The following is a 13,288-nucleotide window of genomic DNA, read 5'->3' as shown; positions in this document are numbered from 1 at the left end:
GCTGCACTATCCTACCTGATCAGGTGGTAGCATTGTGAAGGGAGAAAAACATAGTCCTTCAAGCAAGGTGTCAATGACAAGGAAAGGAGCTGCTGTATGGAGGGAGTGAAGCACAATCATCTAGGTAGTGGAATATGGGAATAAACATTTGAAGAAGATGGACACCAGTAGAGGGAGCAAAACACAGTCCTCAAGAACTGTCAAAGATGAAGGACATGCTGATATCTCTCTGGGATGATAGCTGCTGTCAAGACAATTGTCAAGCAGCTAAGTGCGAAGCTTCATGTCAAATTCCAAAATCAAATAGGTCAATCGATTATTATCACTTATGTGCAGTTTTATCTTCTGCTTTTGAAAGGATTTTGATGCTTTTACGTCTGCAGCCATAAAGCATTTGTGGAAAACTCATATAGATCATGAAGCATTCAGATTGCTGAAGGTCGATTTGGCTTGCAAGGCCAAAATGAGTGGAGGGCTGAATATTTTGAACATACACTACCATGCTTGGCACACAGCTACATTGTCATCGTTTTCTTTGAGCAAAAACAGTCATGGACCATTATGTTGACTACTTTGACAGTCAGTATGACAACCATGTCATATGGAAAATCAATCACACATCATTAGAAATTGATTCCCGGTCATTCTCAAGGGAAAATCCATTGCTGCCCACACTCAACTAGATTGATTCAGGATTGGAAGGAAGTGTCGCATCATGTGGAATGGTTTGGTAGACCATATCTTCAAGGCAATTCTATGCACAAGGAGAGTATTCATGAGAGTACTGTGCTTTATCAGCCATTGGCTGTTCAAAAGCCTATTAAAGCCTACAATTTGCACAAACTGGGTATCAGGTACATTCAAGATATGGTTGATGCACAGGCACAAGTTATTTCTTTTCCAAATGCATGTCTTGCTTATGGTCTTTGCATGCATGATCAGCCAATTTGGAGCAAACTTAAAGAAATGCTGCAGCATTTCAGCCTGTCCCTACTCTTATGACTTCATGATTGGAAACTCAAGAGTACCACCCTGAGTTCACATCTCTCCAACAGATGACCTCCAAAGTATAGACAATTTCTGCCGCCACCTTGGATTAACAAAGATGAGAATGATTTAGAGCATTTGAACATATCACTATGATAGCGGAAAATGAAACTCAATTATATTCGGAAGAACAAGTTGCCATTGAAACGAAAGGCTCTTTTTTGGAGATGCAAGGTTGGAAGCTTTGCTGATAGGCCAAAAACTAGCATAATGCTGCATTGCTTCATCCCACTACTTGAGGTGTTTGTGTACTACGGAGACTATTCTGCATCTCCTTTAGTAATTTCTACCTTATCCCTCCTAGCAACCCCCACTTTATAGGGCAACTGATAGCCTGTATCGTTTCTGAAATTAAGGTTTTTAGCATTATAAAGCTGCAAAGGTATAGAACAGTATGGCCAAACAGCCTTAATTTGCCAAAAAATATCCTGCGAAATCAACAAAATTATGAAAAGCACAAGGAAAGTGTGAAAAGAAAAAGACCTCAATGCTCATCACTGAGATTTGCTGTCCGCATCCTGCACTAGCAGGATCCTTGAAACCAGCTTGACTAATTGGCGTGAGGGAACTTTCGCCCGACATGTAACCTGAAATTTGTGAGATATCACCTTTATTTCCAGCTGGAATATGGACCCTTTTCACAGATTTACTGTTCTTTGATCTGAAGTCTCCATCCCTTGGAGTTCTTTCATTTGTCTCAGTCTTATGTCCTGCCAACACAGAAAAGAAAATTGCACATCAAGCTTTTCTGTACATTTGGGCATACAAAATCATTTCATCTTTAGTAAAGACATCAGGCATGGAACATTTGGTGGATGTGAGTACCATGAAATTTATTTTCAGCTAAAGAGACATGCTGAGGCTCTGGTAGCAGCTGATGAGTCTGCGACATTGAGGCAAAGTCATCCACATTCTTCCTTGGATGTGGACTCCCATGCAACATTGCAGGACCTTCATTTTCACCAGCCATAGAATAACATGCTTCCTTGAAAGTTGCGGCACTATTTTGTTCATGGCCATCAAATTGAAAGGGCATCAAGTTACTTTCATCATATTTTGGAGAAGGTAGTCTAAAACACTGAGAATCTGATTCACACTGGCTACTTTGTCTATTTGGTGCACTAACAGAACCAGTGGCACTTTGCTCAGCCATTAGCTCACTTTGATAATCCTTTCCTTTGGGCTGCTCCCTTAGCCAGTGATATACTTGATCTGAAGTGGGTGGCAGTTGTGCAGGTGTCAAAAAATACAAAACTGTTCCATCATTTTGAAAGTGTGATGGTAATACTGTAGCACATTCATCTTCAGCTGAAGGCATCCATACATCTCTGGATACGTAAGCTCTGCTTAATGATCTCTCTTTCCCATGGTTGGCAAACCGAAATGGTAATAAAGATCTAATATCCAGTGATTTCACTGAAACAAACCCAATGAAAGAAAATGTTACACAATTACAAGGGACTTAGTGTACGCGGCATGTGTGTGTTCACGCACACCACAAGAAGAAAGTAAGGGTAGATATAGACAGGTTGCTAACAATAATTTCTGAATCTTTTTTCACTGCCAAAGACCCACACCATGATAACTCTAATGTGCATGTATAGAAAAACCAAAAAGTAGGCACAGCAGCATACCATCAGTCATATAGCAATGGAATGCAATTAGAAACATGGCTGTTTTCAACATCTTAAGGGAAATGTGTTACACAAGAAGAGCATAGGAAAAGCGGACCTTCAAAGACTAAACCAGCCATGACAGCAGGCTTATCTGGTATGTCCTCTGGCCTTCCATAAAAAGCCCTCCCATGATCAACAATATGACCATTATCAAATCTGGCCAACAAAGCTGCTGTGGTAGGTGCTTTTTTGTGAAGTGTTAGCATGCTTAAGTCACACTCAGTACCAATCCTAGTGCTTGCATCCTTATCTTGTAGTATTTCTTCTTTGTCAATCCCCAAATCTTGAGAACAAGTGGTATCTTTGGGAGCATACTCTTCAACAGAATCACTATCCTGTGTTCCTTGGGCAGGAGATTGTGTTGTGCCAGCACTATCCTCTGAAATGGGTAACTTGCTGGATGGGACAGGCTCCAGCACTTCAACCATCATATGATCATCTGGAGGTAACCCTTCCTGCAGCGTGGCTTCTCCAGAGGGTCCAGAAAACTGCCTCTCTTTGCCTTGGTCTTTGCATCCTTTCTTCTTTTCAGAACTGCGTCCCTCACAACACTTTTCATTTTGATAAAGATAGCAGTGTTCACCGCTTTCCTCCAAATCTGAGACCTTTTCCAGTGCATCATTTGTGCTGCTTTGCATATTGTGCAGTGTTGCGAAGCTTTGTATTGAATCTGGATCATTAACAGTGCTACAACTTGGTTGTTTAAGATTTTTCTCTGCAGATTCTTTCTTAGCTTCAGAGGTAGCACCAACCATTGGAACAGAAACAATCCTTTTCACAATGGGCAAAGGCCCAAATCTTGAAGAATTCTCTCCTGCTCTAAGCTTTGTTTGAGCATGACACCTTTGATTCACTTGCACCTCTATGTGATTACCCGCATACCAATCTTCTTGTGAGGCCTGACTTATCTCTGAAGCCTCCATTTTGGGAGTCCCTTTGATATTAACTGGAGCGTGTTTTGTGCGCCTAAAACCAGTTAAATTTGAGCTTTCCCGGATGTTAACACACTCAACAGCTAGGCTATCCTGAAGCAATACTGCAGGTGCTTGTTGCTTCTGTTTCCTCTTCCTTCTCATTAAATCTCGGAGTGAACCAGTTTCCTGTTGTAGGCCGTGTTCTATGTCTTCAGCATGCTGTTCATCAAAACAATGCACTTCACCATCCTCAGGGGATTCTGCACAACTAGGCACTGAACTGCACCTGCTTTGGGGCCTCACTGGTGCAGATAGACTTCTCCTTCGAGTAGAAATAGGTCCCCATCCTATTTCTGCTTTTGCACCACTGTTACTGGATGGTTCTCCTGTGACTTCATCACTATCATCAAAAGAACCATCAAACTGGGGTATTTGAGCCACACCATCTTGTGTTTCAGTCCCCTTAAAACTGTTATGCTCTCGGCCAAATACTGCATCTGGGATTCCTTCACAACATTCCATGATTTCTTGACACTCCTGCTGAGAAAATTGGTCATAATCGTGAACTGCTTTTGCAAGAGCTTCATCAGCAGAATGAAATATTTGACTCCAAGAGAAGTCCTCTTCTTTTCCCAAGTCATTTTCATCAACTGTGCTAGAATTTTCCTGTTGAGAGCTTATCATCCATCTTAAAAGTTCCACCGCTTCATCATCTGTGTCCTACAAAAAAAAAACCACTCACTATCATATGCACTCACCGACCACCCCAACACACACACCCTCCCCCCAAACCCCCGGCACTCTCCTCTGTCACACCTGTTCCAGACCAGCAACCCTAGGGTGAAGTGGTTCCTGCCATCAGATGCAAACATCATGCTTCTCCAATGGTGATCATGCTGACCGATTGACAACATTGACCAATGCAAAACAGGTCACCAGATTCTTTGATGGCATGGTGAGTTCTATTAGGTTGATGGACAAATGCCTACTACATCCATCCTTGACCCCTCAAACCAAGTCGGATGGTGATTCCTTGTCAAGGAGGGAAGCTGGCATCTCCTATAGCATGGCTAGGTTGGTAGGTTTGCCTATGGGAGTTATGGCATTCTCTGATCTCTACAACAACACTTATTCTCCTCCAGTGCATGCCTTGGAACAGAGCAACCATGCTCTGTTCTATAGTTGTGGAGTGGCAACCCATGAGTTCCCATGCCAGAGAGGGACTATGAGAGGCTGGTGATGGGGCTTGCCCGCCTCATCAATATCATGATGCAATTAACCCTAAGGGAAGCTTTATACATGCATTAGATTAGTCTAAAGGTTTAAATCTTGGAGCTGTTGTGACTTCCAAACCTATGATGGAAAGTGTTGACAATGAGTGGGATAATGCTCCTTGTCTTGTTTCGACATGGAGGGACACTTTGGTGGTGTGGCCAAAGGTGGAGAATCCATAGTCATTGATGTGATCCTACAAGGCTATTTGTGACAAACATAGAGATTCAAATATTTTCACTTTCTGCGATATAGGTTCGAGTATGATGGACATCGACTTGAAGATTCTTTAGATGTTTTCTAGACTGTGAATTATGACCCAAAGATGAATTCTTGGAGTATTTATGATAGTGAATCCGAGTACTTCACGATTCTTCTTTGAGAATTTATAACCAATCCTATATACTCACTACTTTCTAGATGTATTAGCTCAATGATTCATATTTATGTGATGTTCTTAAGGCTTGAAATGTGCATTGTATAGTCTTTGAGTATTTTAAAAACAATTAAATGCTCTTCTTTTCATTCAAGGGTGGGCCGTGTCCAAAATGCCTTGTATTTACAATTGGATCATCATCGACGACATGCTTTAGAGAGCCAAAGTTTAGTCATGTGGTCAAATTGACCAAAAGCACAAATGAGTAAGACTTTTCAATTAGGTGGTCACAATGTGTATCAACTAGAAGCTAACATAATGACTAGATGTTTATGATCAAAGAAACGAACCATGGATTGGTGAACCTTTACAATGAAACTCCCCTGAATCTAATATTGGTGACTCCCAAATTTTAGGAGGTTACTATTTTGGGAAATTACTTTGATGGAAATTTTGTTCCTATCAAAAGCTTTGAAATTTTACAATAACAATTTTATCTTTAACAACAATATCAATTTCTCAACCAATTGGGATCTTTTTAGAGTAGAAGGTTTAGAAGCTTCTTTCTCTATAAAATTAATATATGGCATCTAGACAAGGACGTGTCTTATTTGCAATCCAATTAAATTTATCTCGTTGTAAGACTTTATCTAGCCAATCTAGCAACTTGGAAATGGCCATCACTTTTGTCTAGCCTCCTTTCAGAGATAAGGAGAATGCCAAACTGTAAAGTGGAGAATCTCCTGCTAGGAGCCAATCAAATGGCTAAGGAGAGAACACCAAACTGTAAAGTGGAGAATCTCCTATCAAGAGCTAATCAAATGACTAAGGAGAAAGGATTGTGAAATTTTAAGAGCTCACGTAGAATTCAGCACATGCCACCAAGAAACCCATTACAATGTCAGTCCAAGGATGACTCTGCACAAAAGCGCCGATCTCAAAGTTATCACATGGACAAGCAAAAATCCTAAAGTTACTGGCAGGCTTGCAAAGCTGAACGATCACTGAACTGCATACTTCCATCCACACAGCTTTCCTACTGGTAGGAGCCTGACAGTAAATATATTGAACAAAAAACAGAGTCCAGAGGGTAAATACATCTAAATAAGTAACAGATCCCAGCCAATTACAGGCATGTTTTCAAGGGATTATCACAACAGCAAGGCACACATCAGTAACAACAACTAAACTCAGATCCACTTACCTGAGAATTCTGAGAAAGGTGGTCTTTGATCATCTCTTCATCAATAAGAGTATCAGTATCTGCAATTCTTGAAGAAAAGTCTAAACAGGGCATCTCAGCTCTTCCTTCAAGCTTCTTATTGAGGTCTGAGTGCCTAATCCCATATTCATTAGCTTCTTCATAAAGCGCATCATTCTTTGAGTGTGCTGCCGGAGTGCACATCAAAAGGGCATTACACTCAGCTGGCAAACCATTCGCAGCACATTGAGAGCCTTCAGTGATTGGCTGGAGGAAACTTGCTATTGATTGATCAAGGGACTGATCTTTGGTTCCATCAGACTGTTCATTAGAAATAAAAATCCTCTCAAGAAGTAACTTAAAATCATGAGCATACTCCACATTTTGAACACAGCGCTCAGGACATGCCGTTTTTTCAAGGCCTGTATCTGCCCCCCCTGAATTAGATACAAGCCCCTGTAATAGTCAACACCATACTGACATAATAAAAACTCTGAGTAGAATTGTAAAGCAGTTTGGGGACAAACTTTTTCTTCCTAAAAGCATTGGAAAATTACCTCCCATATAGGTATAAGTGACTGAACCATTCTAGCATCTGTACCTACTCTTGAGAGAGGTGTATAAAGGAGCTCACGTCTGTTTAATATGGCTAGATTGCAACACAGAAAAGAAGTTAAATCTTGTTTTACTGACAAAGAAACAAACTAGGGGATGACAAAAATAGCTGTACCTTCTACTGAAATGTCCGCCTCGAGTTCACATGTGCTCTGCTTCTCTGGCATAAGCATTTGTGACTCCTGTCCTCTGTCTAACGTTTTACACCACAGTTCCATCTCACAATATGGTAATTGTAAGCCTATATGTGAACTTCCATTATGAGCCACTTTATTCTGCAATATGGAGGCAAAACTTTGAAATTTTGGCATCGAACTGCCAACTTGAGCAAATTGGTTCTCCAGCACAGGGTGACGGAACTTGATATCGGACAGATGAAGAAGCCCCATTCCAGCTAAGTTGTGGTCAATCTGCTTGAGAAAAATCATTAGAAGGCCACCATGAAAATTTTGAGCAATAGACAAGCACAATTGCATCTTGACAACTTGAAGCAAGTCACAGAAGTTTAACTGAAAAGCCATTGTCACTATAATTGTGTATTCCCAAAATGTGTGGAGAATCTAGTGAGCAGCGTATCATTCAAACCAGCAAATATGGCAGATTAGAACATACCATAACTTGGAGAAGATAAGGTACATGTGACTCATGAGGTTGAAAACGTCTATTCAGAATTCCTCCGCCCTGCAAATAAGTACAAGTTGGCTACTTCAAACATGAAAAGAAACATAATAAGACTCAGATGCCCATCTAACACTTGGGGGCAAAGCAATCTCAAAGGTTTGCTCCTTCTACCATTGAAATTCGACTATTGACAGTATGAGATTGTCAGCACCAAAGAAAGAAAGGGTGGTGATAAATCTATAGACCGTAATGCTTTGCAAATTGCAAGCAATATGCTCTTTCATCTTTTGTTTCTGCACACTATCCTACCATGCAATACTTCATGGGTACATTGCAGTTCTTTGCAGACAACCTTGTGTATCCATAATGAGGCATTGATGTCTACTGTAAGTGAAAGCAGTTGACTCCCCAGAATATACACAGGCCAGGTATTGCAGCAAGCATGGGTAAGGTGGTTTGTCTGCCAAGGCATTCTGGCAATAAGAACCGCTCTTGCATATGATGGGATACAGAAAAGAGAAGGTTCCTGCAACATCGATTGAAGACACTGCCAAATTTGCAGCCAGAGAATGAAAAAAATGTGAAGGCAAAGCATTAACTTTGCTGACACAAATTCCATTCCACAAGCAAGAGGCAAGGAAAAGATCATGATAGATGGCTAACAAGTGCCTGGCAAGCCTCTTTTGACTCATAAAAATGTATTACAATCTTGCAGTTGGGTGCAAATAAACGATGCTCAGCCCGAAGATTTTACTCCATCCAGTGACTAGATTATGGCATAGTTAAAGGCCAACGTTCTGCAATTAGGACCATGTACATGCATATGATAGTGTCTTGTTAATGTGGTCAATTGTTTTTAGTTTTGCATGATGACAGTGTTATGATGCAAGACAACTAGTATCTGAACTCTTATACATAGATAGTCTTCATCACTTGTCAATACAATGTTCAAAGCATCAATGAAATGTTGTCAATCACAATGTGTGTGGCCTCTGTGATCCAAATAGTGGAGGATATTTTTGCATTATCTATACACCATGCAACTGCATAGGAACGTCATCAACATGCTTTGGCTCATAAGTCTGGCCACTTTGCTGGTTATGACAATGTCTCTGTTGGTTCTCGTTGTTATTTAGAAGTTTTGATCCTTACTCATCATGAACTCCACCAACCTCAAGATATATGCATCCCAAGCTTCTCAAGAAAGAGCTCCCAAGTGGGTTGAGATGAAAGAGTATCCCTGGCTACATAATGCCTTTATCTATGGAGATTTCAAAATTGTGCAAATGTCTTCATATAAACAATTGGCATTCACATACGCTAGTTTTTGAAAAGCATATATGGGCTGAAATGCTTGACCCAATCTCTTATGCCAAAGCTCTAAATGAGAACCAATTCAGCAATAGCAAGAAGTTTTCTGAGTAAGGATTTGCATTGTAAGCAATAAAGTGTGCCCTTTTTGCAGCCCTTTACAACAAGCATATAGCCCTTCTTAAGTTTCCATAAACCACCACCAAACATTGTGGTGTAACCATGCAGATCCATCTGTCCCACAAATAGCCAACTTTTCTTGATGCCAGGTACATATCTGACATCTTTGAGCACAAGCTCCTAACCATTGTCCAAAGACGAATGTATGGTGCCAATCCCATCAATACTGTAAGCATGATTATTACCAAGGTAAACCTTGCCATAGTTGCCTACATCAAAAGTAGCAAAACACTCCAAGCATATAGTTACATGGAATGAAGCACCAGAGTCTACTATCCATGTCTGTGTCAATCCATCATCGACTGTCAATAATGCATCAAAAACATCTACTCTAGTAATTTGCATGCCCTAAACATGAAGAGCAAGAGCATCACTAATAGCACAAAGTACATCACCATTTGCATCAAACAGTTTTTCAATGACAACACTAGAGGTCACATTGGCCTTCTCTTTGTCCTTCGAAGCCTCAAGTGCATCGTCCTTTTCCTCCTTTTTCTTCTTGTCTCCTCCATGCTTCTTTCTTTCTTGTTACTTTTTGAAGTATCTACAATCAGGCTTCTTGCAACCTTTACGGCTACACTCATAACATGTGACATCTTGATGCTTTTATTTCCCTCTACTCTTACTTCTGCTTCTTTGTCATGCATTTGCATTCTTCTAATCAGTTCTACCTCTAACATTGTATGCTGAACTACTATCTTTCCCATTGGATTTTCGTCTAATCTCTTCATTGAGAATAGACCCTCTCACACCATCATATGTGAGGCTAGGATTGTTGCTCAAAGAAGCCACAAGTATTTCCCATGAGTCTGGCAATGTCAAGATCAAGAAAATAGCTCTCAGCTTATCGTCAAAGTCAAGATTTGCATCCTTCAGCTGATTCAGAATACCTGTAAATGCACTCAAGTGCTTAGAAGCCGGCTTGGACTCATCCAGCCACATATTCACCAACTTCAGCATTAAATGCACTTGATTGACAAGTGTGGTAATCTCATAAGTGGTCTTCAACTTTTGCTATATAGCATAACCTGTATCCAAGCCTTATTTGTAAGGATATCATCAGTGACACCCATTTTGATATAGGCCACAACTTTCTTGTTCACCTTGGCCCAATCTTCATCAGACATCTGTGTAGGCTTGTTTAGTTGCAAAGCATCTTCACAATCTTTCAAGAAAAGAATACCCTGCATACGATCTTTCCAAAGATCGAAACCCTGACCATCAAACTGTCTGATTTCCATCAAACTTTTTGTATCAAAACTGGAAGAAGTTGTAGCCATTCTGCCAAAATCACAAACATCAGCCAAAGTATTTGCAAACTCCCAAGCTTAACCACCAAATACAGTTCTTGTCCTTGTTTATCAGTAATAAACCACTGCTATTTATGTACAACCAGCCAATATAGAGGCTGAACCAGTAAGTACACAGATATATCCAATCAGTGTGCTCAATTAAAGCATCCAAAACTGAAGAAAGTGCTGTATTTCAAACAGTGTACAGCTTGGGAAGCAAGATTTCTGCACAAATGAGAACTTTTACAAGTGCTCAACCTGTTTTGACTACCATGCAGTCACCTACTGCTGCTGCCTGCTGTCATGCAGCCACTGTCAGCTGATCCCACGCAATCAAAATGACTGCTGTCACTACAACAAACGCAGTCATCTACTGCTGTCACCACAAAAAATGCAATCACCAGCTGCTGTGCACACACGCAGACCTGAAAAACTGACGACTTGACCTGAAAAATGTTGCCTCGATGTGCATGCAGCTGCTCACAAACATAATTGAAGGAGAGTTGAAGGCGAAAGCGAAGAAATGGCCGCAGCAAACGTTAAGGATGTGTAGGCATGAAGTGCAGGACTCTCTCTCTCTCTCTCTCTCTCTCTCTCTCTCTCTCTCTCTATATATATATATATATATATATATATGTATGTATGTATGTATGTATGTATGTATAGAGAGAGAGAGAGAGAAAGTAAATACAATTTGTGTGTACCAACAATGTGTTGGCACACAAAGATAAAGAAATGTATTTGTACTTCAGGGTTTACAGGCATCCACAAGGGTGCATTCACATGTACAAATAAATAATACAATACATGGAAAGTAAACAAAGGGCCTTTACACCCAATGGGGTCTTTATACCCAATACAAATTGAAAGGTGAGAAGGATCGAAGCTTGCACGCGAGAGCTATGGCGGGAGAGCAAGAGCAAGAAAGAGAGAGACAAGAAATGGGAACTCTAGCAGTCACAATGTGTGACCGGGCCTTCCTTTATTCAAACTGTCACTAAAAGAATAAAGAATAAAGTGATGGTGACGGGCCCCTACCACCTATAGTGTGCAGTGGCAGTGACTGTCAGTGTAGTAATACACGGATGGCTAGACGGACGCGCCTTTACCCCCAACAACCTCCCACTTAAAGGCGAATCTGCCCTAGTGAGGAGTGAAAAGAAAAAAGAAAAAAGAAAAAAGACAATACAACATGTACACATGTACAACAGGATAAGGAAAGATGTCATCTCATCCCACGCCTATCAACCTCCTGAGGAAGGCAAAGCGCTCTGTAGAGATGCTTTTCGTAAGCAGATCTGCAAGATTCTGGTCAGTCGAGATCTTGACAAGGTCAACAGACTTGTCCTCAACGACCCCACATATGAAGTGATACCTCACCTCAATGTGTTTCGTATTCGCATGGAAGACCGGATTCTTGGCTAACTGAATAGCACTCATAGAATCCGAATGCAGTATAGGGATAGCATCAATACCAAGGTCAGCAACCAAACAACCCAACCAAATGGCCTCCTTGCAAGCCTCAATGGCTGCAACATACTCGGCCTCTGTAGTAGAAAGGGCCGTGCATTTCTGTACCCTGGACATCCAAGAAACAGCACCTCCAGCATAGGTGAATACATAGCCAGAAGTGGACTTCCTACTATCTCCATGTCCTGCATAATCAGAGTCAGTGTACCCCATGACTCCTGTATCCTGGCTGCCATAGCATATGCACATATCTGCAGTGTCCTTCAGGTACCTCATGATACCCTTCATGGCATCCCAATGCTTTTTGCCAGGTGTAGCCATATAGCGTGCCACAACACCAACTGCAAAGGCAATATCTGGACGAGTGGCTATCATAGCATGCATAAGACTACCCACTGCGGATGCATAGGAAATCTTGGCCATCTCGGCCCTCTGCTCATCTGTCTGGGGACAATCAGCCTGTGATACCTTCACATAAGAAGGCAATGGATGGCCAATAGGCTTTATGTCTTGCATGCGGAAGCGCTCAAGGACTTTATGAATGTACTCCCTCTGTGACAGGTAGAGGAGTCCCTGATGCCTATCGCGTCTAATGCACATACCAAGTATGTGAGAGGCATGTCCCAAATCTTTCATCTCAAAGCTCTTCTTGAGCTTAGCCTTAAGAGCATCTAGCTCATCATGAGTTTTCTCTGCTATCAGCATATCATCCACATAGAGTACCAAAATCAATAAAGAACCATCATGGGCTTTCTTCGTGTAAAGACACGGATCCATAGCATTCCTACTGTAGCCCTGTGATTGCATAAAGGCATCAAACTTATGATACCACTCTCTAGGTGCCTGCTTCAAGCCATAAAGACTTTTCTTCAATTTGCACACTAGGTGCTCCCTGCCAGGTTTTGCAAAGCCCTTAGGCTGCTCCATATAAATCTCATCATGCAAGTCCCCATGTAAAAAAGCTGTCTTGATATCCATCTGGTATAAATCCAAGTCAAGCTGAGCAACCAAAGCCAAGACTGAGCACAGGGTGGTCATCTTAACCACAGGAGAAAAAACCTCATCAAAGTCTACACCATGCTCCTGCTTAAAACCCTTTGCTACCAATCTAGCCTTATATGCCGGCTTGGGGTGTCCAGGGGTACTTTTTAGCTTGTACACCCACTTGCATGGCAAAGCCTTCTTACCCTTAGGCAAGGAAACCAAATCCCAAGTCTCATTCTTATGCAAGGAGTCTATCTCAGACTGCATAGCTCTCTCCCAGGAGTGACTGCCATCCCTGCGCATAGCCTCATCATAAGTGAAAGGCTCTC

At 41.4% G+C, this 13,288-nt stretch overlaps 1 protein-coding gene across 3 annotated transcripts in view; it reads right to left on the bottom strand.

Annotated features, from left to right (window-relative positions):
* The window catches only part of REV3 (recovery protein 3), a 178,827-nt gene that overhangs the window by 99,190 nt on the left and 66,349 nt on the right, over positions 1-13,288 (bottom strand). For 2 of the 3 annotated variants that reach the window (XM_087689133.1, XM_087689131.1), the window contains exons 7-13: positions 7,714-7,782; positions 7,217-7,511; positions 7,044-7,135; positions 6,490-6,942; positions 2,779-4,357; positions 1,873-2,463; positions 1,531-1,757 (exon numbers count right to left, since the gene is read on the bottom strand). In XM_087689133.1, the coding sequence (XP_087545259.1) occupies positions 1,531-1,757; positions 1,873-2,463; positions 2,779-4,357; positions 6,490-6,942; positions 7,044-7,135; positions 7,217-7,511; positions 7,714-7,782 (3,306 nt within the window). Of the gene's footprint in view, positions 1-1,530; positions 1,758-1,872; positions 2,464-2,778; positions 4,358-6,489; positions 6,943-7,043; positions 7,136-7,216; positions 7,512-7,713; positions 7,783-13,288 lie in introns of those variants that run through there. The other variant, XM_087689132.1, reaches the window with a different exon arrangement.

This window comes from Lygodium microphyllum, chromosome 12, assembly GCF_053477565.2.
Source record: "Lygodium microphyllum isolate KBCC chromosome 12, Lygodium_microphyllum_v1.1.10, whole genome shotgun sequence".
NCBI lineage: Eukaryota > Viridiplantae > Streptophyta > Polypodiopsida > Schizaeales > Lygodiaceae > Lygodium > Lygodium microphyllum.
The sequence above is the reverse complement of the archived record's forward strand: the minus strand, read 5'-3'. Positions and strand labels throughout refer to the sequence as shown.